At 45.3% G+C, this 21,761-nt stretch overlaps 1 protein-coding gene across 2 annotated transcripts in view; it reads left to right on the plus strand.

Annotated features, from left to right (window-relative positions):
- The window catches only part of LOC134985596 (asialoglycoprotein receptor 1-like), a 231,019-nt gene that overhangs the window by 152,470 nt on the left and 56,788 nt on the right, over positions 1 to 21,761 (plus strand). For both annotated transcript variants that reach the window (XM_063950412.1, XM_063950413.1), the window contains exon 9: positions 7,977 to 8,083. In XM_063950412.1, the coding sequence (XP_063806482.1) occupies positions 7,977 to 8,083 (107 nt within the window). The remainder of the gene's footprint in view (positions 1 to 7,976; positions 8,084 to 21,761) is intronic.

Below are 21,761 nucleotides of genomic sequence, written 5' to 3' on the forward strand. Positions count from 1 at the left end.
GAGTACAGAGACGGGTGTATAAGTAACTGTGGGAGCGCAGAGTACAGGGACGGGGTGTATAAGTAACTGTGGGAGGTCAGAGTACAGAGACGGGTGTATAAGTAACTGTGGGAGAGCAGAGCACAGAGACGGGTGTATAAGTAACTGTGGGAGAGCAGAGTACAGAGACGGGTGTATAAGTAACTGTGGGAGAGCAGAGTGCAGAGACGGGTGTATAAGTAACTGTGGGAGCGCAGAGTACAGAGATGGGTGTATAAGTAACTGTGGGAGAGCAGAGTGCAGAGACGGGTGTATAAGTAACTGTGGGAGAGCAGAGTACAGAGATGGGTGTATAAGAAACTGTGGGAGCGCAGAGTACAGGGACGGGGTGTATAAGTAACTGTGGGAGAGCAGAATACAGAGACGGGTGTATAAGTAACTGTGGGAGAGCAGAGTACAGAGACGGGTGTATAAGTAACTGTGGGAGCGCTGAGTACAGAGATGGGTGTATAAGTAACTGTGGGAGAGCAGAGTACAGAGATGTGTGTATAAGTAACTGTGGGAGAGCAGAGTACAGAGACGGGTGTATAAGTAACTGTGGGAGAGCAGAGTACAGAGACGGGTGTATAAGTAACTGTGGGAGCAGAGTACAGAGACGGGTGTATAAGTAACTGTGGGAGGTCAGAGTACAGAGACGGGTGTATAAGTAACTGTGGGAGAGCAGAGTACAGAGACGGGTGTATAAGTAACTGTGGGAGGTCAGAGTACAGAGACGGGTGTATAAGTAACTGTGGGAGAGCAGAGTACAGAGACGGGTGTATGAGTAACTGTGGGAGAGCAGAGTACAGAGACGGATGTATAAGTAACTGTGGGAGGTCAGAGTACAGAGACGGGTGTATAAGTAACTGTGGGAGAGCAGAGTACAGAGACGGGTGTATAAGTAACTGTGGGAGAGCAGAGTACAGAGACGGGTGTATAAGTAACTGTGGGAGGTCAGAGTACAGAGACGGGTGTATAAGTAACTGTGGGAGAGCAGAGTACAGAGACGGGTGTATAAGTAACTGTGGGAGAGCAGAGTACAGAGATGGGTGTATAAGTAACTGTGGGAGAGCAGAGTACAGAGACGGGTGTATAAGTAACTGTGGGAGAGCAGAGTACAGAGACGAGTGTATAAGTAACTGTGGGAGAGCAGAGTACAGTGACAGGTGTATAAGTAACTGTGGGAGAGCAGAGTACAGAGACGGGTGTATAAGTAACTGTGGGAGGTCAGAGTACAGAGACGGGTGTATAAGTAACTGTGGGAGAGCAGAGTACAGAGACGGGTGTATGAGTAACTGTGGGAGAGCAGAGTACAGAGACGGGTGTATAAGTAACTGTGGGAGAGCAGAGTACAGAGACGGGTGTATAAGTAACTGTGGGAGAGCAGAGTACAGAGACGGGTGTATAAGTAACTGTGGGAGAGCAGAGTACAGAGACGGGTGTATAAGTAACTGTGGGAGAGCAGAGTACAGAGACGGGTGTATAAGTAACTGTGGGAGAGCAGAGCACAGAGACGGGTGTATAAGTAACTGTGGGAGAGCAGAGTACAGAGACGGGTGTATAAGTAACTGTGGGAGAGCAGAGTACAGACACAGGTGTATAAGTAACTGTGGGAGAGCAGAGAGTACAGAGACGGGTGTATAAGTAACTGTGGGAGAGCAGAGTACAGTGACAGGTGTATAAGTAACTGTGGGAGAGCAGAGTACAGAGACGGGTGTATAAGTAACTGTGGGAGAGCAGAGTACAGAGACGGGTGTATAAGTAACTGTGGGAGAGCAGAGTACAGAGACGGGTGTATAAGTAACTGTGGGAGAGCAGAGTACAGAGACGGGTGTATAAGTAACTGTGGGAGAGCAGAGTACAGAGACGGGTGTATAAGTAACTGTGGGAGAGCAGCGTACAGAGACGGATGTATAAGTAACTGTGGGAGAGCAGAGTACAGAGACGGGTGTATAAGTAACTGTGGGAGAGCAGAGTACAGAGACGGGTGTATAAGTAACTGTGGGAGAGCAGAGTACAGAGACGGGTGTATAAGTAACTGTGGGAGAGCAGAGTACAGAGACGGGTGTATAAGTAACTGTGGGAGAGCAGCGTACAGAGACGGATGTATAAGTAACTGTGGGAGAGCAGAGTACAGAGACGAGTGTATAAGTAACTGTGGGAGAGCAGAGTACAGAGACGAGTGTATAAGTAACTGTGGGAGAGCAGAGTACAGAGACGGGTGTATAAGTAACTGTGGGAGAGCAGAGTACAGAGACGGGTGTATAAGTAACTGTGGGAGAGCAGAGTACAGAGACGGGTGTATAAGTAACTGTGGGAGAGCAGAGTACAGAGACGGATGTATAAGTAACTGTGGGAGAGCAGAGTACAGAGACGGGTGTATAAGTAACTGTGGGAGAGCAGAGTACAGAGACGGGTGTATAAGTAACTGTGGGAGAGCAGAATACAGAGACGGGTGTATGAGTAACTGTGGGAGAGCAGAGTACAGAGACGGATGTATAAGTAACTGTGGGAGAGCAGAGTACAGAGACGGGTGTATAAGTAACTGTGGGAGGTCAGAGTACAGAGACGGGTGTATAAGTAACTGTGGGAGGTCAGAGTACAGAGACGGATGTATAAGTAACTGTGGGAGAGCAGAGTACAGAGACGAGTGTATAAGTAACTGTGGGAGAGCAGAGTACAGAGACGAGTGTATAAGTAACTGTGGGAGAGCAGAGTACAGAGACGGGTGTATAAGTAACTGTGGGAGAGCAGAGTACAGAGACGGGTGTATAAGTAACTGTGGGAGAGCAGAGTACAGAGACGGGTGTATAAGTAACTGTGGGAGAGCAGAGTACAGAGACGGATGTATAAGTAACTGTGGGAGAGCAGAGTACAGAGACGGGTGTATAAGTAACTGTGGGAGAGCAGAGTACAGAGACGGGTGTATAAGTAACTGTGGGAGAGCAGAATACAGAGACGGGTGTATGAGTAACTGTGGGAGAGCAGAATACAGAGACGGGTGTATAAGTAACTGTGGGAGCAGAATACAGAGACGGGTGTATGAGTAACTGTGGGAGAGCAGAGTACAGAGACGGATGTATAAGTAACTGTGGGAGAGCAGAGTACAGAGATGGGTGCAGGGCCGGCGCTACCACTAGGCAGCTTTAGGCAGCTGCCTATGAGCGCCGGCCACTGGAGGGCGGTACTGCACGCTGCCGATGATGTTCCTACATTACTGTCTTAGCTCAGCTCCTCCTCTTCTTTAAGAGATGAGGAGCGGAGCTGGGATGCCATAGCCGAGCCGCCCCCTGTTATCAGCCGGCACACACAGCAGCACTGACACAATGTAAGTGCATATTACCTGGCAGCTGCCTCTTCTTATGTAACTGTCTGCTCCTCTCTGCAGTCCTCGCCCCCCTCCCGAACACGAATGGTAAATAAACAGTAACTGACGGGAGGGGGGATGTGAGGGGGCGCAGGCAGGGTCGATTGGAGGGTTCGACCCCTCTACTTCCTCCCTAGCAAAGCCCGTCCTTGATCCTCTCACAGTGATTGCAGTCCAGCACTAAGCATGTGAAGATGCCACTGTACACACCTCCTCCCCAGTGATCTACGGAGATCAGCGGCAGCCCCTCTCTGCATGATTTATTAGGCTGTGCTGTGAGTGTGAACGGAGGTCGTAGACTCGTAGGTGGTGGGGGAGGAATGCAGTGCAAAGTGTCTACAAAGTTATTACTGTGTGCAGCCAGCTCCCAGCATGGTACTGGGCTAAGCATAAGGAGGCACAAGCCAGACCAAGCCAGGGGTGAGAGGGGTGCTGAACATTCATGTAGTAATGACTAGCAGCAACATGTGATTCTGTTCCCTCTCTCTCCCTGGCCACATTACACTTACTGTAGTCTACACATCCAGCAGTATGTACTCCCTGCCCTGCTTCACGTAGGTAAGTTTTCCAAATGCTCAAAGCTCTGGAAAGGTGACTGATAGGCAAAGCCAAGGATGTGATGCTGACATGACGGAGAGGGCCCTCCTGTCTTTAGTGCTCTATGGCCTCCCAAAGGCTTAATCCAGCCCTGGGTTAGCGGTTCTTGCACACCCTGGGTACACCTGCAGCATTACAGCAGCAACCTGTCCTGTCCTGGAGTTCCCACTAAGAGTCAGCCCACTGGGTGGGATGGGGATGTAGCTGGGATCCCAGCATTCAGCATCCTGGCGGACCAAATGCCACCTGCGGAATCCTGACAGTGGTCAAAATGCCAACAGCAGTATCCCAACAGCTGGGATCCCGAACGAAAGTTTGGTTACAGTTAGGCTGCAGGGGGTGGGGGGATCAGAGGCGGAACTACCGGCAGTGCAAGCAGTGCGTTCAACTGGTCCGCCTCTGTCCAGGGGCCCAAGCATGTCATGAGTCAAACTGACTCATTACATGCCGCTGTGCACTGCGGGCAACCGCTGCCCACAGCGCACAGCCGCCCGGAGCGGAGAGGAGCAGCGGCACGGACGGGGGAAGGAGGAGGAGGAAGGTGAAGGAGGGAGCCGCAGCAGCGCTTTGTTACTGGTGGAGGCGCTGCTGCTGCTGCTGCCCCTCTGCTTCACTATAGGCTGTCTTCCGAGAACAGCCTATAGTGAAGCAGAGGGGCAGCAGCAGCAGCGCCTCCACCAATAACACAGCGCTGCTGCGGCTCCCTTCTTCACCTCCCTCCTCCTCCTTCTCTACTGCCCGGGAATCGTCTGACGCTGCACCAAAGAGCCTGACCAGCGGAGAGGGTAAGTATAATTCTTCTTTCTTTCTTTCTTTCTTTCTTTCTTTCTTTCTTTCTGTCTTTCTTTCTTTCTTTCTTTCTTTCTTTCTTGGGACTGCCTGCCACTATGTGTAAAAATGGGGGACTGCCTGCCGCTATGTATAAAAAGGGGGAATCTGCCTGTCGCAATGTGTAAAAAGGGGTAATCTGCCTGCCGCAATGTGTAAAACTGGGGAATCTGCCTGCCGCACTGTGTAAAACTGGGGAATCTGCCTGCCGTAATGTGCTAAAATGGGGAATCTGCCTGCCGTAATGTGTAAAAAGGGGGAATCTGCCTGCCGCACTGTGTAAAACTGGGGAATCTGCCTGCCGCAATGTGCTAAAATGGGGAATCTGCCTGCCGTAATGTGTAAAAAGGGGGAACTGCCTGCCGCAATGTGTAAAACTGGGGAATCTGCCTGCCGCTATGTGTAAAAAGGGGGAATCTGCCTGCCGCAATGTGTAAAAAGGGGGGACTGCCTGCCGCTATGTGTAAAAATGGGGAATCTGCCTGCCGCTATGTGTAAAAAGGGGGACGCTGTCTGCGGTAATGTGTAACAAGGGCACGCAGTCTGCCGTAATGTGTAAAAAGTGTACGCTGTCTGCCGTTATGTGTAAAACGTGTACGCTGTCTGCCGTAATGTGTAAAAAGGGGACGCTGTCTGCAGCTATGTTTAACAAGGGCACGCTGTCTGCCGTTATGTGTAAAAAGTGTACCCTGTCTGCCGCTATGTGTAAAAATGGGGGACTGCCTGCCGCTATGTATAAAAAGGGGGAATCTGCCTGTCGCAATGTGTAAAAAGGGGTAATCTGCCTGCCGCAATGTGTAAAACTGGGGAATCTGCCTGCCGCACTGTGTAAAACTGGGGAATCTGCCTGCCGTAATGTGCTAAAATGGGGAATCTGCCTGCCGTAATGTGTAAAAAGGGGGAATCTGCCTGCCGCACTGTGTAAAACTGGGGAATCTGCCTGCCGCAATGTGCTAAAATGGGGAATCTGCCTGCCGTAATGTGTAAAAAGGGGGAACTGCCTGCCGCAATGTGTAAAACTGGGGAATCTGCCTGCCGCTATGTGTAAAAAGGGGGAATCTGCCTGCCGCAATGTGTAAAAAGGGGGGACTGCCTGCCGCTATGTGTAAAAATGGGGAATCTGCCTGCCGCTATGTGTAAAAAGGGGGACGCTGTCTGCGGTAATGTGTAACAAGGGCACGCAGTCTGCCGTAATGTGTAAAAAGTGTACGCTGTCTGCCGTTATGTGTAAAACGTGTACGCTGTCTGCCGTAATGTGTAAAAAGGGGACGCTGTCTGCAGCTATGTTTAACAAGGGCACGCTGTCTGCCGTTATGTGTAAAAAGTGTACCCTGTCTGCCGCTATGTGTAACAAGGGCACGCTGTCTGCCGTTATATGTAAAAAGGGGACGCTGTCTGCCGTAATGTGTAAAAAGTGTACGCTGTCTGCCGTAATGTGTAAAAAGGGGACGCTGTCTGCAGCTATGTTTAACAAGGGCACGCTGTCTGCCGTTATGTGTAAAAAGTGTACCCTGTCTGCCGCTATGTGTAACAAGGGCACGCTGTCTGCCGTTATATGTAAAAAGGGGACGCTGTCTGCCGTAATGTGTAAAAAGTGTACGCTGTCTGCCGTTATGTGTAAAACGTGTACGCTGTCTGCCGTAATGTGTAAAAAGGGGACGCTGTCTGCAGCTATGTTTAACAAGGGCACGCTGTCTGCCGTTATGTGTAAAAAGTGTACCCTGTCTGCCGCTATGTGTAACAAGGGCACGCTGTCTGCCGTTATATGTAAAAAGGGGACGCTGTCTGCCGTTATGTGTAAAAAGGGGACGCTGTCTGCCGTTATGTGTAAAAAGGGGACGCTGTCTGCCGTTATGTGTAAAAAGTGCACGCTGTCTGCCGTTATGTGTAAAAAGAGGAATCTGTCCGCTGTAAGGTGTAAAAGGGGCTCTACCTGATGTAGTGGTGCTACTGTGCAGTGTAATTTGAATAATGGAGACTACTGTGCACCGTTTTATGAATTGGTAGTATTTTGTGGCCACACTGCCCCTGTTTTGCATGCAGGGGTGGGGCTCCGATGCCGTTTCTTGCACACAGTGCTAAAATGTCTAGTTACGGCACTGTTGCTAGTAATCCATTTCTCTGGCCCTGAGCAGGTCCCCCTCACCAGATCTTCTCCAGGGGTGAGGGGGTGGACTTGGATGGGATGTGTGTGTGTGTGGGGGGGGGGGGGGGGGGCAAAGCATTTTGTCGCACCTCGGCCCACCACTCGCTAGTTCCGCCACTGGGGTGGATTAAGGTTAGGCTGCAGGAGGCGGAGGTGAGGGTTAGGCTGTGGGAATGGAGGGATAGGGTTAGGATGCTGGTGGAGAGATTAGGGTCAGGCTTAGGCTGCAGGGAGAGAAAGTTATGGGGAGGATTAGGGTTCTCTTACCTAAACTCCCCTGTCAGGTTTTAGCCCGTCTAAATGCTGGGATCGGTATTCTGACCAACGGCATCCTTACAGCCAGTATACCATACCCAACCTGCGGGATGTACTAATGGGAAAATGTGGTAAAAACCTAATTTTGGAGGTTTTATCCACATTTCCCGTATGTACTAAGACCCGCACGCTGGGTTTCCGAAAGGGGGGAGGGGGCAGGGGCGGTATTGTGTAGCTTTGCCTAGGGCGCCTAGAAACCTTGCACCGGCCCTGGATGGGTGTATAAGTAACTGTGGGAGAGCAGAGTACAGATGCGTTAATAGATAAATATAATTTGAGATTTGGGGACATTTTTTGTTAGAGTGCCCGGCATTGGTGTTTCTATAACGGGTGCGGTGCCCCTGGGGCCAGAGAAGGCCCACACCGCACACATTGCACCCATTTAAATACTTACCTAACCGGAGTCCAGCAGCGGGCGCAACGTCCGCGGCGGAAATCGCCACCAAAATGGCCGCCGCGCATGCGTGGTAGCCAAATTGGTCTCCGGATCATGGCGGGCGCCATGTTTCCAGAGACGTGCGCATGCGCAGTAGGCTCCGACACATTGCCGGAGTCTACAGCGCCGTTCAGAGGAGGGGGCCCACTCAGAGGAGCACACAGGCCCCCTCCTCTGTAGAAACGCCCCTGGTGCCCGGCTACTGCAGAATGTATATAGAATGCAGTGAAATGTACATTTTCTAACCTCTATTTCTACCATTCATAAAGGAATTTATAGGCCGGATGACCCGGGACATAAGAACTTGGATCGGTCTCACGGATCAGGACGGCAGCTGGAAATGGGTGGATGGGACATCATATGACTCTTCTCCAAAGTAAGATGTTGCACAGATCACAGACCCATTACCCTGGTAACTTGTATAACTTTCATCGAGACATTCTCTCACCATACATTCTAGTTTATAACTATAAATATTAATATAAACCCTCCATATACAGCAGGATAATGGGGTAGTATAGAATGTGTAGTAGGAGGCAGGATAATGGGGTATTATAGAATGTGTAGTAGGAGGCAGGATAATGGGGTAGTATAGAATGTGTAGTAGGATGCAGGATAATGGGGTAGTATAGAATGTGTAGTAGGAGGCAGGATAATGGGGTAGTATAGAATGTGTAGTAGGAGGCAGGATAATGGGGTAGTATAGAATGTGTAGTAGGAGGCAGGATAATGGGGTAGTATAGAATGTGTAGTAGGAGGCAGGATAATGGGGTAGTATAGAATGTGTAGTAGGAGGCAGGATAATGGGGTAATATAGAATGTGTAGTTGGAGGCAGGATAATGGGGTATTATAGAATGTGTAGTAGGAGGCAGGATAATGGGGTAGTATAGAATGTGTAGTTGGAGGCAGGATAATGGGGTAGTATAGAATGTGTAGTAGGAGGCAGGATAATGGGGTAGTATAGAATGTGTAGTTGGAGGCAGGATAATGGGGTAGTATAGAATGTGTAGTTGGAGGCAGGATAATGGGGTAGTATAGAATGTGTAGTAGGAGGCAGGATAATGGGGTAGTATAGAATGTGTAGTAGGAGGCAGGATAATGGGGTAGTATAGAATGTGTAGTAGGAGGCAGGATAATGGGGTATTATAGAATGTGTAGTAGGAGGCAGGATAATGAGGTAGTATAGAATGTGTAGTAGGAGGCAGGATAATGGGGTAGTATAGAATGTGTAGTTGGAGGCAGGATAATGGGGTAGTATAGAATGTGTAGTAGGAGGCAGGATAATGGGGTAATATAGAATGTGTAGTTGGAGGCAGGATAATGGGGTAGTATAGAATGTGTAGTAGGAGGTAGGATAATGGGGTAGTATAGAATGTGTAGTAGGAGGCAGGATAATGGGGTAGTATAGAATGTGTAGTAGAAGGCAGGATAATGGGGTATTATAGAATGTGTAGTAGGAGGCAGGATAATGGGGTAGTATAGAATGTGTAGTATGAGGCAGGATAATGGGGTAGTATAGAATGTGTAGTAGGAGGCAGGATAATGAGGTAGTATAGAATGTGTAGTAGGAGGCAGGATAATGGGGTAGTATAGAATGTGTAGTAGGAGGCAGGATAATGGGGTAGTATAGAATGTGTAGTAGGAGGCAGGATAATGGGGTAGTATAGAATGTGTAGCAGGAGGCAGGATAATGGGGTATTATAGAATGTGTAGTAGGAGGCAGGATAATGGGGTATTATAGAATGTGTAGTAGGAGGCAGGATAATGGGGTAGTATAGAATGTGTAGTAGGAGGCAGGATAATGGGGTAGTATATAATGTGTAGTAGGAGGCAGGATAATGGGGTAGTATAGAATGTGTAGTAGGAGGCAGGATAATGGGGTAATATAGAATGTGTAGTAGGAGGCAGGATAATGGGGTAGTATAGAATGTGTAGTATGAGGCAGGATAATGGGGTATTATAGAATGTGTAGTAGGAGGCAGGATAATGGGGTAGTATAGAATGTGTAGTAGGAGGCAGGATAATGGGGTAGTGTAGAATGTGTAGTAGGAGGCAGGATAATGGGGTAGTATAGAATGTGTAGTAGGAGGCAGGATAATGGGGTAATATAGAATGTGTAGTTGGAGGCAGGATAATGGGGTAGTATAGAATGTGTAGTAGGAGGCAGGATAATGGGGTATTATAGAATGTGTAGTAGGAGGCAGGATAATGGGGTAGTATAGAATGTGTAGTAGGAGGCAGGATAATGGGGTAGTATAGAATGTGTAGTAGGAGGCAGGATAATGGGGTAGTATAGAATGTGTAGTTGGAGGCAGGATAATGGGGTAGTATAGAATGTGTAGTAGGAGGCAGGATAATGGGGTAATATAGAATGTGTAGTTGGAGGCAGGATAATGGGGTAGTATAGAATGTGTAGTTGGAGGCAGGATAATGGGGTAGTATAGAATGTGTAGTTGGAGGCAGGATAATGGGGTAGTATAGAATGTGTAGTAGGAGGCAGGATAATGGGGTATTATAGAATGTGTAGTAGGAGGCAGGATATTGGGGTAGTATAGAATGTGTAGTAGGAGGCAGGATAAAGGGGTATTATAGAATGTGTAGTAGGAGGCAGGATAATGGGGTAGTATAGAATGTGTAGTAGGAGGCAGGATAATGGGGTAGTATAGAATGTGTAGTTGGAGGCAGGATAATGGGGTAGTATAGAATGTGTAGTAGGAGGCAGGATAATGGGGTAATATAGAATGTGTAGTTGGAGGCAGGATAATGGGGTAGTATAGAATGTGTAGTTGGAGGCAGGATAATGGGGTAGTATAGAATGTGTAGTTGGAGGCAGGATAATGGGGTAGTATAGAATGTGTAGTAGGAGGCAGGATAATGGGGTATTATAGAATGTGTAGTAGGAGGCAGGATATTGGGGTAGTATAGAATGTGTAGTAGGAGGCAGGATAAAGGGGTATTATAGAATGTGTAGTAGGAGGCAGGATAATGGGGTAGTATAGAATGTGTAGTAGGAGGCAGGATAATGGGGTAGTATAGAATGTGTAGTAGGAGGCAGGATAATGGGGTATTATAGAATGTGTAGTAGGAGGCAGGATAATGGGGTAGTATAGAATGTGTAGTAGGAGGCAGGATAATGGGGTAGTATAGAATGTGTAATAGGAGGCAGGATAATGGGGTAGTATAGAATGTGTAGTAGTAGGCAGGATAATGGGGTAGTATAGAATGTGTAGTAGGAGGCAGGATAATGGGGTAGTATAGAATGTGAAGTAGGAGGCAGGATAATGGGGTAGTATAGAATGTGTAGTAGGATACAGGATAATGGGGTATTATAGAATGTGTAGTAGGAGGCAGGATAATGGGGTAGTATAGAATGTGAAGTAGGAGGCAGGATAATGGGGTAGTATAGAATGTGTAGTAGGAGGCAGGATAATGGGGTAGTATAGAATGTGTAGTAAGAGGCAGGATATTGGGGTAGTATAGAATGTGTAGTAGGAGGCAGGATAATGGGGTAGTATAGAATGTGTAGTATGAGGCAGGATACTGGGGTAGTATAGAATGTGTAGTAGGAGGCAGGATAATGGGGTATTACAGAATGTGTAGTAGGAGGCAGGATAATGGGGTAGTATAGAATGTGTAGTAGGAGGCAGGATAATGGGGTAGTATAGAATGTGTAGTAGGAGGCAGGATAATGGGGTAATATAGAATGTGTAGTAGGAGGCAGGATAATGGGGTAGTATAGAATGTGTAGTAGGAGGCAGGATAATGGGGTATTATAGAATGTGTAGTAGGAGGCAGGATAAAGGGGTATTATAGAATGTGTAGTAGGAGGCAGGATAATGGGGTAGTATAGAATGTGTAGTAGGAGGCAGGATAATGGGGTATTACAGAATGTGTAGTAGGAGGCAAGATAATGGGGTAATATAGAATGTGTAGTAGGAGGCAGGATAATGGGGTAGTATAGAATGTGTAGTATGAGGCAGGATAATGGGGTAGTATAGAATGTGTAGTAGGAGGCAGGATAATGAGGTAGTATAGAATGTGTAGTAGGAGGCAGGATAATGGGGTAGTATAGAATGTGTAGTAGGAGGCAGGATAATGGGGTAGTATAGAATGTGTAGTAGGAGGCAGGATAATGGGGTATTATAGAATGTGTAGTAGGAGGCAGGATAATGGGGTAGTATAGAATGTGTAGTAGGAGGCAGGATAATGGGGTATTACAGAATGTGTAGTAGGAGGCAGGATAATGGGGTATTATAGAATGTGTAGTAGGAGGCAGGATAATGGGGTAGTATAGAATGTGTAGCAGGAGGCAGGATAATGGGGTAGTATAGAATGTGTAGTAGGAGGCAGGATAATGGGGTAGTATAGAATGTGTAGTAGGAGGCAGGATAATGGGGTAGTATAGAATGTGTAGTATGAGGCAGGATAATGGGGTAGTATAGAATGTGTAGTAGGAGGCAGGATAATGAGGTAGTATAGAATGTGTAGTAGGAGGCAGGATAATGGGGTATTATAGAATGTGTAGTAGGAGGCAGGATAATGGGGTAGTATAGAATGTGTAGTAGGAAGCAGGATAATGAGGTAGTATAGAATGTGTAGCAGGAGGCAGGATAATGGGGTAGTATAGAATGTGTAGTAGGACGCAGGATAATGGGGTAGTATAGAATGTGTAGCAGGAGGCAGGATAATGGGGTAGTATAGAATGTGTAGTAGGACGCAGGATAATGGGGTAGTATAGAATGTGTAGTAGGAGGCAGGATAATGGGGTAGTATAGAATGTGTAGTAGGAGCCAGGATAATGGGGTAGTATAGAATGTGTAGTAGGAGGCAGGATAATGGGGTAGTATAGAATGTGTAGTAGGACGCAGGATAATGGGGTAGTATAGAATGTGTAGTATGAGGCAGGATAATATGGTAGTATAGAATGTGTAGTAGGAGGCAGGATTATGGGGTATTATAGAATGTGTAGTAGGAGGCAGGATAATGGGGTAGTATAGAATGTGTAGTAGGAGGCAGGATAATGGGGTATTATAGAATGTGTAGTAGGAGGCAGGATAATGAGGTAGTATAGAATGTGTAGTAGGAGGCAGGATAATGGGGTATTATAGAATGTGTAGTAGGAGGCAGGATAATGGGGTAGTATAGAATGTGTAGTAGGAGGCAGGATAATGAGGTAGTATAGAATGTGTAGTAGGAGGCAGGATAATGGGGTAGTATAGAATGTGTAGTAGGAGGCAGGATAATGGGGTATTATAGAATGTGTAGTAGGAGGCAGGATAATGGGGTAGTATAGAATGTGTAGTAGGAGGCAGGATGATAGTATAGTATAGAATGTGTAGTAGGAGGCCGGATAATGGGGTAGTATAGAATGTGTAGTAGGAGGCAGGATAATGGGGTATTACAGAATGTGTAGTAGGAGGCCGGATAATGGGGTAGTATAGAATGTGTAGTAGGAGGCAGGATAATGGTGTAATATAGAATGTGTAGTAGGAGGCAGGATAATGGGGTAGTATAGAATGTGTAGTAGGAGGCAGGATAATGGGGTAGTATAGAATGTGTAGTAGGAGGCAGGATAATGGGGTAGTATAGAATGTGTAGTAGGAGGCAGGATAATGGGGTAGTATAGAATGTGTAGTAGGAGGCAGGATAATGGGGTAGTATAGAATGTGTAGTAGGAGGCAGGATAATGGGGTAGTATAGAATGTGTAGTAGGAGGCAGGATAATGGGGTATTATAGAATGTGTAGTAGGGGGCAGGATAATGGGGTAGTATAGAATGTGTAGTATGAGGCAGGATAATGGGGTAGTATAGAATGTGTAGTAGGAGGCAGGATAATGAGGTAGTATAGAATGTGTAGTAGGAGGCAGGATAATGGGGTAGTATAGAATGTGTAGTAGGAGGCAGGATAATAGGGTAGTATAGAATGTGTAGTAGGAGGCAGGATAATGGGGTAGTATAGAATGTGTAGCAGGAGGCAGGATAATGGGGTATTATAGAATGTGTAGTAGGAGGCAGGATAATGGGGTATTATAGAATGTGTAGTAGGAGGCAGGATAATGGGGTAGTATAGAATGTGTAGTAGGAGGCAGGATAATGGGGTAGTATATAATGTGTAGTAGGAGGCAGGATAATGGGGTAGTATAGAATGTGTAGTAGGAGGCAGGATAATGGGGTAATATAGAATGTGTAGTAGGAGGCAGGATAATGGGGTAGTATAGAATGTGTAGTATGAGGCAGGATAATGGGGTATTATAGAATGTGTAGTAGGAGGCAGGATAATGGGGTAGTATAGAATGTGTAGTAGGAGGCAGGATAATGGGGTAGTATAGAATGTGTAGTAGGAGGCAGGATAATGGGGTAATATAGAATGTGTAGTTGGAGGCAGGATAATGGGGTAGTATAGAATGTGTAGTAGGAGGCAGGATAATGGGGTATTATAGAATGTGTAGTAGGAGGCAGGATAATGGGGTAGTATAGAATGTGTAGTAGGAGGCAGGATAATGGGGTAGTATAGAATGTGTAGTAGGAGGCAGGATAATGGGGTAGTATAGAATGTGTAGTTGGAGGCAGGATAATGGGGTAGTATAGAATGTGTAGTAGGAGGCAGGATAATGGGGTAATATAGAATGTGTAGTTGGAGGCAGGATAATGGGGTAGTATAGAATGTGTAGTTGGAGGCAGGATCATGGGGTATTATAGAATGTGTAGTAGGAGGCAGGATATTGGGGTAGTATAGAATGTGTAGTAGGAGGCAGGATAAAGGGGTATTATAGAATGTGTAGTAGGAGGCAGGATAATGGGGTAGTATAGAATGTGTAGTAGGAGGCAGGATAATGGGGTATTATAGAATGTGTAGTTGGAGGCAGGATAATGGGGTAGTATAGAATGTGTAGTAGGAGGCAGGATAATGGGGTAATATAGAATGTGTAGTTGGAGGCAGGATAATGGGGTAGTATAGAATGTGTAGTTGGAGGCAGGATAATGGGGTAGTATAGAATGTGTAGTTGGAGGCAGGATAATGGGGTAGTATAGAATGTGTAGTAGGAGGCAGGATAATGGGGTATTATAGAATGTGTAGTAGGAGGCAGGATATTGGGGTAGTATAGAATGTGTAGTAGGAGGCAGGATAAAGGGGTATTATAGAATGTGTAGTAGGAGGCAGGATAATGGGGTAGTATAGAATGTGTAGTAGGAGGCAGGATAATGGGGTAGTATAGAATGTGTAGTAGGAGGCAGGATAATGGGGTATTATAGAATGTGTAGTAGGAGGCAGGACAATGGGGTAGTATAGAATGTGTAGTAGGAGGCAGGATAATGGGGTAGTATAGAATGTGTAATAGGAGGCAGGATAATGGGGTAGTATAGAATGTGTAGTAGGAGGCAGGATAATGGGGTAGTATAGAATGTGAAGTAGGAGGCAGGATAATGGGGTAGTATAGAATGTGTAGTAGGAGGCAGGATAATGGGGTAGTATAGAATGTGTAGTAAGAGGCAGGATATTGGGGTAGTATAGAATGTGTAGTAGGAGGCAGGATAATGGGGTAGTATAGAATGTGTAGTATGAGGCAGGATACTGGGGTAGTATAGAATGTGTAGTAGGAGGCAGGATAATGGGGTATTACAGAATGTGTAGTAGGAGGCAGGATAATGGGGTAGTATAGAATGTGTAGTAGGATGCAGGATAAAGGGGTATTATAGAATGTGTAGTAGGAGGCAGGATAAAGGGGTATTATAGAATGTGTAGTAGGAGGCAGATTAATGGGGTAGTATAGAATGTGTAGTAGGATGCAGGATAAAGGGGTATTATAGAATGTGTAGTAGGAGGCAGGATAAAGGGGTATTATAGAATGTGTAGTAGGAGGCAGGATAATGGGGTAGTATAGAATGTGTAGTAGGATGCAGGATAAAGGGGTATTATAGAATGTGTAGTAGGAGGCAGGATAAAGGGGTATTATAGAATGTGTAGTAGGAGGCAGGATAATGGGGTAGTATAGAATGTGTAGTAGGAGGCAGGATAATGGGGTAATATAGAATGTGTAGTAGGAGGCAGGATAATGGGGTAGTATAGAATGTGTAGTAGGAGGCAGGATAATGGGGTATTATAGAATGTGTAGTAGGAGGCAGGATAAAGGGGTATTATAGAATGTGTAGTAGGAGGCAGGATAATGGGGTAGTATAGAATGTGTAGTAGGAGGCAGGATAATGGGGTATTACAGAATGTGTAGTAGGAGGCAAGATAATGGGGTAATATAGAATGTGTAGTAGGAGGCAGGATAATGGGGTAGTATAGAATGTGTAGTATGAGGCAGGATAATGGGGTAGTATAGAATGTGTAGTAGGAGGCAGGATAATGAGGTAGTATAGAATGTGTAGTAGGAGGCAGGATAATGGGGTAGTATAGAATGTGTAGTAGGAGGCAGGATAATGGGGTAGTATAGAATGTGTAGTAGGAGGCAGGATAATGGGGTATTATAGAATGTGTAGTAGGAGGCAGGATAATGGGGTAGTATAGAATGTGTAGTAGGAGGCAGGATAATGGGGTATTACAGAATGTGTAGTAGGAGGCAGGATAATGGGGTATTATAGAATGTGTAGTAGGAGGCAGGATAATGGGGTAGTATAGAATGTGTAGCAGGAGGCAGGATAATGGGGTAGTATAGAATGTGTAGTAGGAGGCAGGATAATGGGGTAGTATAGAATGTGAAGTAGGAGGCAGGATAATGGGGTAGTATAGAATGTGTAGTATGAGGCAGGATAATGGGGTAGTATAGAATGTGTAGTAGGAGGCAGGATAATGAGGTAGTATAGAATGTGTAGTAGGACGCAGGATAATGGGGTAGTATAGAATGTGTAGCAGGAGGCAGGATAATGGGGTAGTATAGAATGTGTAGTAGGACGCAGGATAATGGGGTAGTATAGAATGTGTAGTAGGAGGCAGGATAATGGGGTAGTATAGAATGTGTAGTAGGAGCCAGGATAATGGGGTAGTATAGAATGTGTAGTAGGAGGCAGGATAATGGGGTAGTATAGAATGTGTAGTAGGACGCAGGATAATGGGGTAGTATAGAATGTGTAGTATGAGGCAGGATAATATGGTAGTATATAATGTGTAGTAGGAGGCAGGATTATGGGGTATTATAGAATGTGTAGTAGGAGGCAGGATAATGGGGTAGTATAGAATGTGTAGTAGGAGGCAGGATAATGGGGTATTATAGAATGTGTAGTAGGAGGCAGGATAATGAGGTAGTATAGAATGTGTAGTAGGAGGCAGGATAATGGGGTATTATAGAATGTGTAGTAGGAGGCAGGATAATGGGGTAGTATAGAATGTGTAGTAGGAGGCAGGATAATAAGGTAGTATAGAATGTGTAGTAGGAGGCAGGATAATGGGGTAGTATAGAATGTGTAGTAGGAGGCAGGATAATGGGGTATTATAGAATGTGTAGTAGGAGGCAGGATAATGGGGTAGTATAGAATGTGTAGTAGGAGGCAGGATGATAGTATAGTATAGAATGTGTAGTAGGAGGCCGGATAATGGGGTAGTATAGAATGTGTAGTAGGAGGCAGGATAATGGGGTATTACAGAATGTGTAGTAGGAGGCCGGATAATGGGGTAGTATAGAATGTGTAGTAGGAGGCAGGATAATGGTGTAATATAGAATGTGTAGTAGGAGGCAGGATAATGGGGTAGTATAGAATGTGTAGTAGGAGGCAGGATAATGGGGTAGTATAGAATGTGTAGTAGGAGGCAGGATAATGGGGTAGTATAGAATGTGTAGTAGGAGGCAGGATAATGGGGTAGTATAGAATGTGTAGTAGGAGGCAGGATAATGGGGTAGTATAGAATGTGTAGTAGGAGGCAGGATAATGGGGTAGTATAGAATGTGTAGTAGGAGGCAGGATAATGGGGTAGTATAGAATGTGTAGTAGGAGGCAGGATAATGGGGTAGTATAGAATGTGTAGTAGGAGGCAGGATAATGTGGTAGTATAGAATGTGTAGTAGGAGGCAGGATAATGGGGTAGTATAGAATGTGTAGTAGGAGGCAGGATAATGGGGTAGTATAGAATGTGTAGTAGGAAGCAGGATAATGGGGTAGTATAGAATGTGTAGTAGGAGGCAGGATAATGGGGGTATTATAGAATGTGTAGTAGGAGGCAGGATAATGCAGTATTATAGAATGTGTAGTATGAGGCAGGATAATGGGGTAGTATAGAATGTGTAATAGGAGGCAGGATAATGGGGTATTATAGAATGTGTAATAGGAGGCAGGATAATGGGGTATTATAGAATGTGTAGTAGGAGGCAGGATAATGGGGTATTATAGAATGTGTAGTAGGAGGCAGGATAATGGGGTATTATAGAATGTGTAATAGGAGGCAGGATAATGGGGTATTATAGAATGTGTAGTAGGAGGCAGGATAATGGGGTATTATAGAATGTGTAGTAGGACGCAGGATAATGGGGTAGTATAGAATGTGTAGTATGAGGCAGGATAATATGGTAGTATAGAATGTGTAGTAGGAGGCAGGATTATGGGGTATTATAGAATGTGTAGTAGGAGGCAGGATAATGGGGTAGTATAGAATGTGTAGTAGGAGGCAGGATAATGGTGTAATATAGAATGTGTAGTAGGAGGCAGGATAATGGGGTAGTATAGAATGTGTAGTAGGAGGCAGGATAATGGGGTAGTATAGAATGTGTAGTAGGAGGCAGGATAATGGGGTAGTATAGAATGTGTAGTAGGAGGCAGGATAATGGGGTAGTATAGAATGTGTAGTAGGAGGCAGGATAATGGGGTAGTATAGAATGTGTAGTAGGAGGCAGGATAATGGGGTAGTATAGAATGTGTAGTAGGAGGCAGGATAATGGGGTAGTATAGAATGTGTAGTAGGAGGCAGGATAATGGGGTAGTATAGAATGTGTAGTAGGAGGCTGGATAATGTGGTAGTATAGAATGTGTAGTAGGAGGCAGGATAATGGGGTAGTATAGAATGTGTAGTAGGAGGCAGGATAATGGGGTAGTATAGAATGTGTAGTAGGAAGCAGGATAATGGGGTAGTATAGAATGTGTAGTAGGAGGCAGGATAATGGGGGTATTATAGAATGTGTAGTAGGAGGCAGGATAATGCAGTATTATAGAATGTGTAGTATGAGGCAGGATAATGGGGTAGTATAGAATGTGTAATAGGAGGCAGGATAATGGGGTATTATAGAATGTGTAATAGGAGGCAGGATAATGGGGTATTATAGAATGTGTAGTAGGAGGCAGGATAATGGGGTATTATAGAATGTGTAGTAGGAGGCAGGATATTGGGGTAGTATAGAATGTGTAGTAGGAGGCAGGATATTGGGGTAGTATAGAATGTGTAGTAGGAAGCAGGATAATGGGGTATTATAGAATGTGTAGTAGGACGCAGGATAATGGGGTAGTATAGAATGTGTAGTAGGAGGCAGGATAATGGGGTAGTATATAATGTGTAGTAGGAGGCAGGATAATGGGTTATTATAGAATGTGTAGTAGGATGCAGGATAATGGGGTAGTATAGAATGTGTAGTAGGAGGCAGGATAATGGGGTAGTATAGAATGTGTAGTAGGAGGCAGGATAATGGGGTAGTATAGAATGTGAAGTAGGAGGCAGGATAATGGGGTAGTATAGAATGTGTAGTATGAGGCAGGATAATGGGGTATTATAGAATGTGTAGTAGGAGGCAGGATAATGGGGTATTATAGAATGTGTAGTAGGAGGCAGGATAATGGGGTATTATAGAATGTGTAGTAGGACGCAGGATAATGGGGTAGTATAGAATGTGTAGTATGAGGCAGGATAATGGGGTATTATAGAATGTGTAGTAGGAGGCAGGATAATGGGGTATTATAGAATGTGTAGTAGGAGGCAGGATAATGGGGTAGTATAGAATGTGAAGTAGGAGGCAGGATAATGGGGTAGTATAGAATGTGTAGTAGGAGGCAGGATAATGGGGTAGTATAGAATGTGTAGTAAGAGGCAGGATATTGGGGTAGTATAGAATGTGTAGTAGGAGGCAGGATAATGGGGTAGTATAGAATGTGTAGTATGAGGCAGGATACTGGGGTAGTATAGAATGTGTAGTAGGAGGCAGGATAATGGGGTAGTATAGAATGTGTAGTAGGAGGCAGGATAATGGGATAGTATAGAATGTGTAGTAGGAGGCAGGATAATGGGGTATTACAGAATGTGTAGTAGGAAGCAGGATAATGGGGTAGTATAGAATGTGTAGTAGGAGGCAGGATAATGGGGTAGTATAGAATGTGTAGTAGGAGGCAGGATAATGCAGTAGTATAGAATGTGTAGTATGAGGCAGGATAATGGGGTATTACAGAATGTGTAGTAGGAGGCAGGATCATTGGGTATTACAGAATGTGTAGTAGGAGGCAAGATAATGGGGTAGTATAGAATGTGTAGTAGGATGCAGGATAAAGGGGTATTATAGAATGTGTAGTAGGAGGCAGGATAAAGGGGTATTATAGAATGTGTAGTAGGAGGCAGGATAATGGGGTAGTATAGAATGTGTAGTAGGAGGCAGGATAATGGGGTATTACAGAATGTGTAGTAGGAGGCAAGATAATGGGGTAATATAGAATGTGTAGTAGGAGGCAGGATAATGGGGTATTATAGAATGTGTAGTAGGAGGCAGGATAATGGGGTAATATAGAATGTGTAGTAGGAGGCAGGATAATGGGGTATTACAGAATGTGTAGTAGGAGGCAGGATAATGGGGTATTATAGAATGTGTAGTAGGAGGCAGGATAATGGGGTAATATAGAATGTGTAGTAGGAGGCAGGATAATGGGGTATTATAGAATGTGTAGTAGGAGGCAGGATAATGGGGTATTACAGAATGTGTAGTAGGAGGCAGGATAATGGGGTAGTGTAGAATGTGTAGTAGGAGGCAGGATAATGGGGTATTATAGAATGTGTAGTAGGAGGCAGGATAATGGGGTATTACAGAATGTGTAGTAGGAGGCAGGATAATGGGGTATTATAGAATGTGTAGTAGGAGGCAGGATAATGGGGTAATATAGAATGTGTAGTAGGAGGCAGGATAATGGGGTATTATAGAATGTGTAGTAGGAGGCAGGATAATGGGGTATTATAGAATGTGTAGTAGGAGGCAGGATGATGGGGTAATATAGAATGTGTAGTAGGAGGCAGGATAATGGGGTATTATAGAATGTGTAGTAGGAGGCAGGATAATGAGGTAGTATAGAATGTGTAGTAAGAGGCAGGATAATGGGTAGTATAGAATGTGTAGTAGGAGGCAGGATAATGGGGTAGTATAGAATGTGTAGTAGGAGGCAGGATAATGGGGTAGTATAGAATGTGTAGTAGGAGGCAGGATAATGGGGTAGTATAGAATGTGTAGTAGGAGGCAGGATAATGGGGTAGTATAGAATGTGTAGTAGGAGGCAGGATAATGGGGTAGTATAGAATGTGTAGTAGGAGGCAGGATAATGGGGTATTATAGAATATGTAGTAGGAGGCAGGATAAAGGGGTATTATAGAATGTGCAGTAGGAGGCAGGATAATGGGGTAGTATAGAATGTGTAGTAGGAGGCAGGATAATGGGGTAGTATAGAATGTGTAGTAGGAGGCAGGATAATGGGGTAGTATAGAATGTGTAGTAGGATGCAGGATAATGGGGTAGTATAGAATGTGTAGTAGGAGGCAGGATAATGGGGTAGTATAGAATGTGTAGTAGGAGGCAGGATAATGGGGTAGTATAGAATGTGTAGTAGGAGGCAGGATAATGGGGTAGTATAGAATGTGTAGTAGGAGGCAGGATAATGGGGTATTACAGAATGTGTAGTAGGAGGCAGGATAAAGGGGTATTATAGAATGTGTAGTAGGAGGCAGGATAATGGGGTAGTATAGAATGTGTAGCAGGAGGCAGGATAATGGGGTAGTATAGAATGTGTAGTAGGAGGCAGGATAATGGGGTAGTATAGAATGTGTAGTATGAGGCAGGATAATTGGGTAGTATAGAATGTGTAGTAGGAGGCAGGATAATGG

Source organism: Pseudophryne corroboree (genome assembly GCF_028390025.1).
Source record: "Pseudophryne corroboree isolate aPseCor3 chromosome 6 unlocalized genomic scaffold, aPseCor3.hap2 SUPER_6_unloc_1, whole genome shotgun sequence".
NCBI lineage: Eukaryota > Metazoa > Chordata > Amphibia > Anura > Myobatrachidae > Pseudophryne > Pseudophryne corroboree.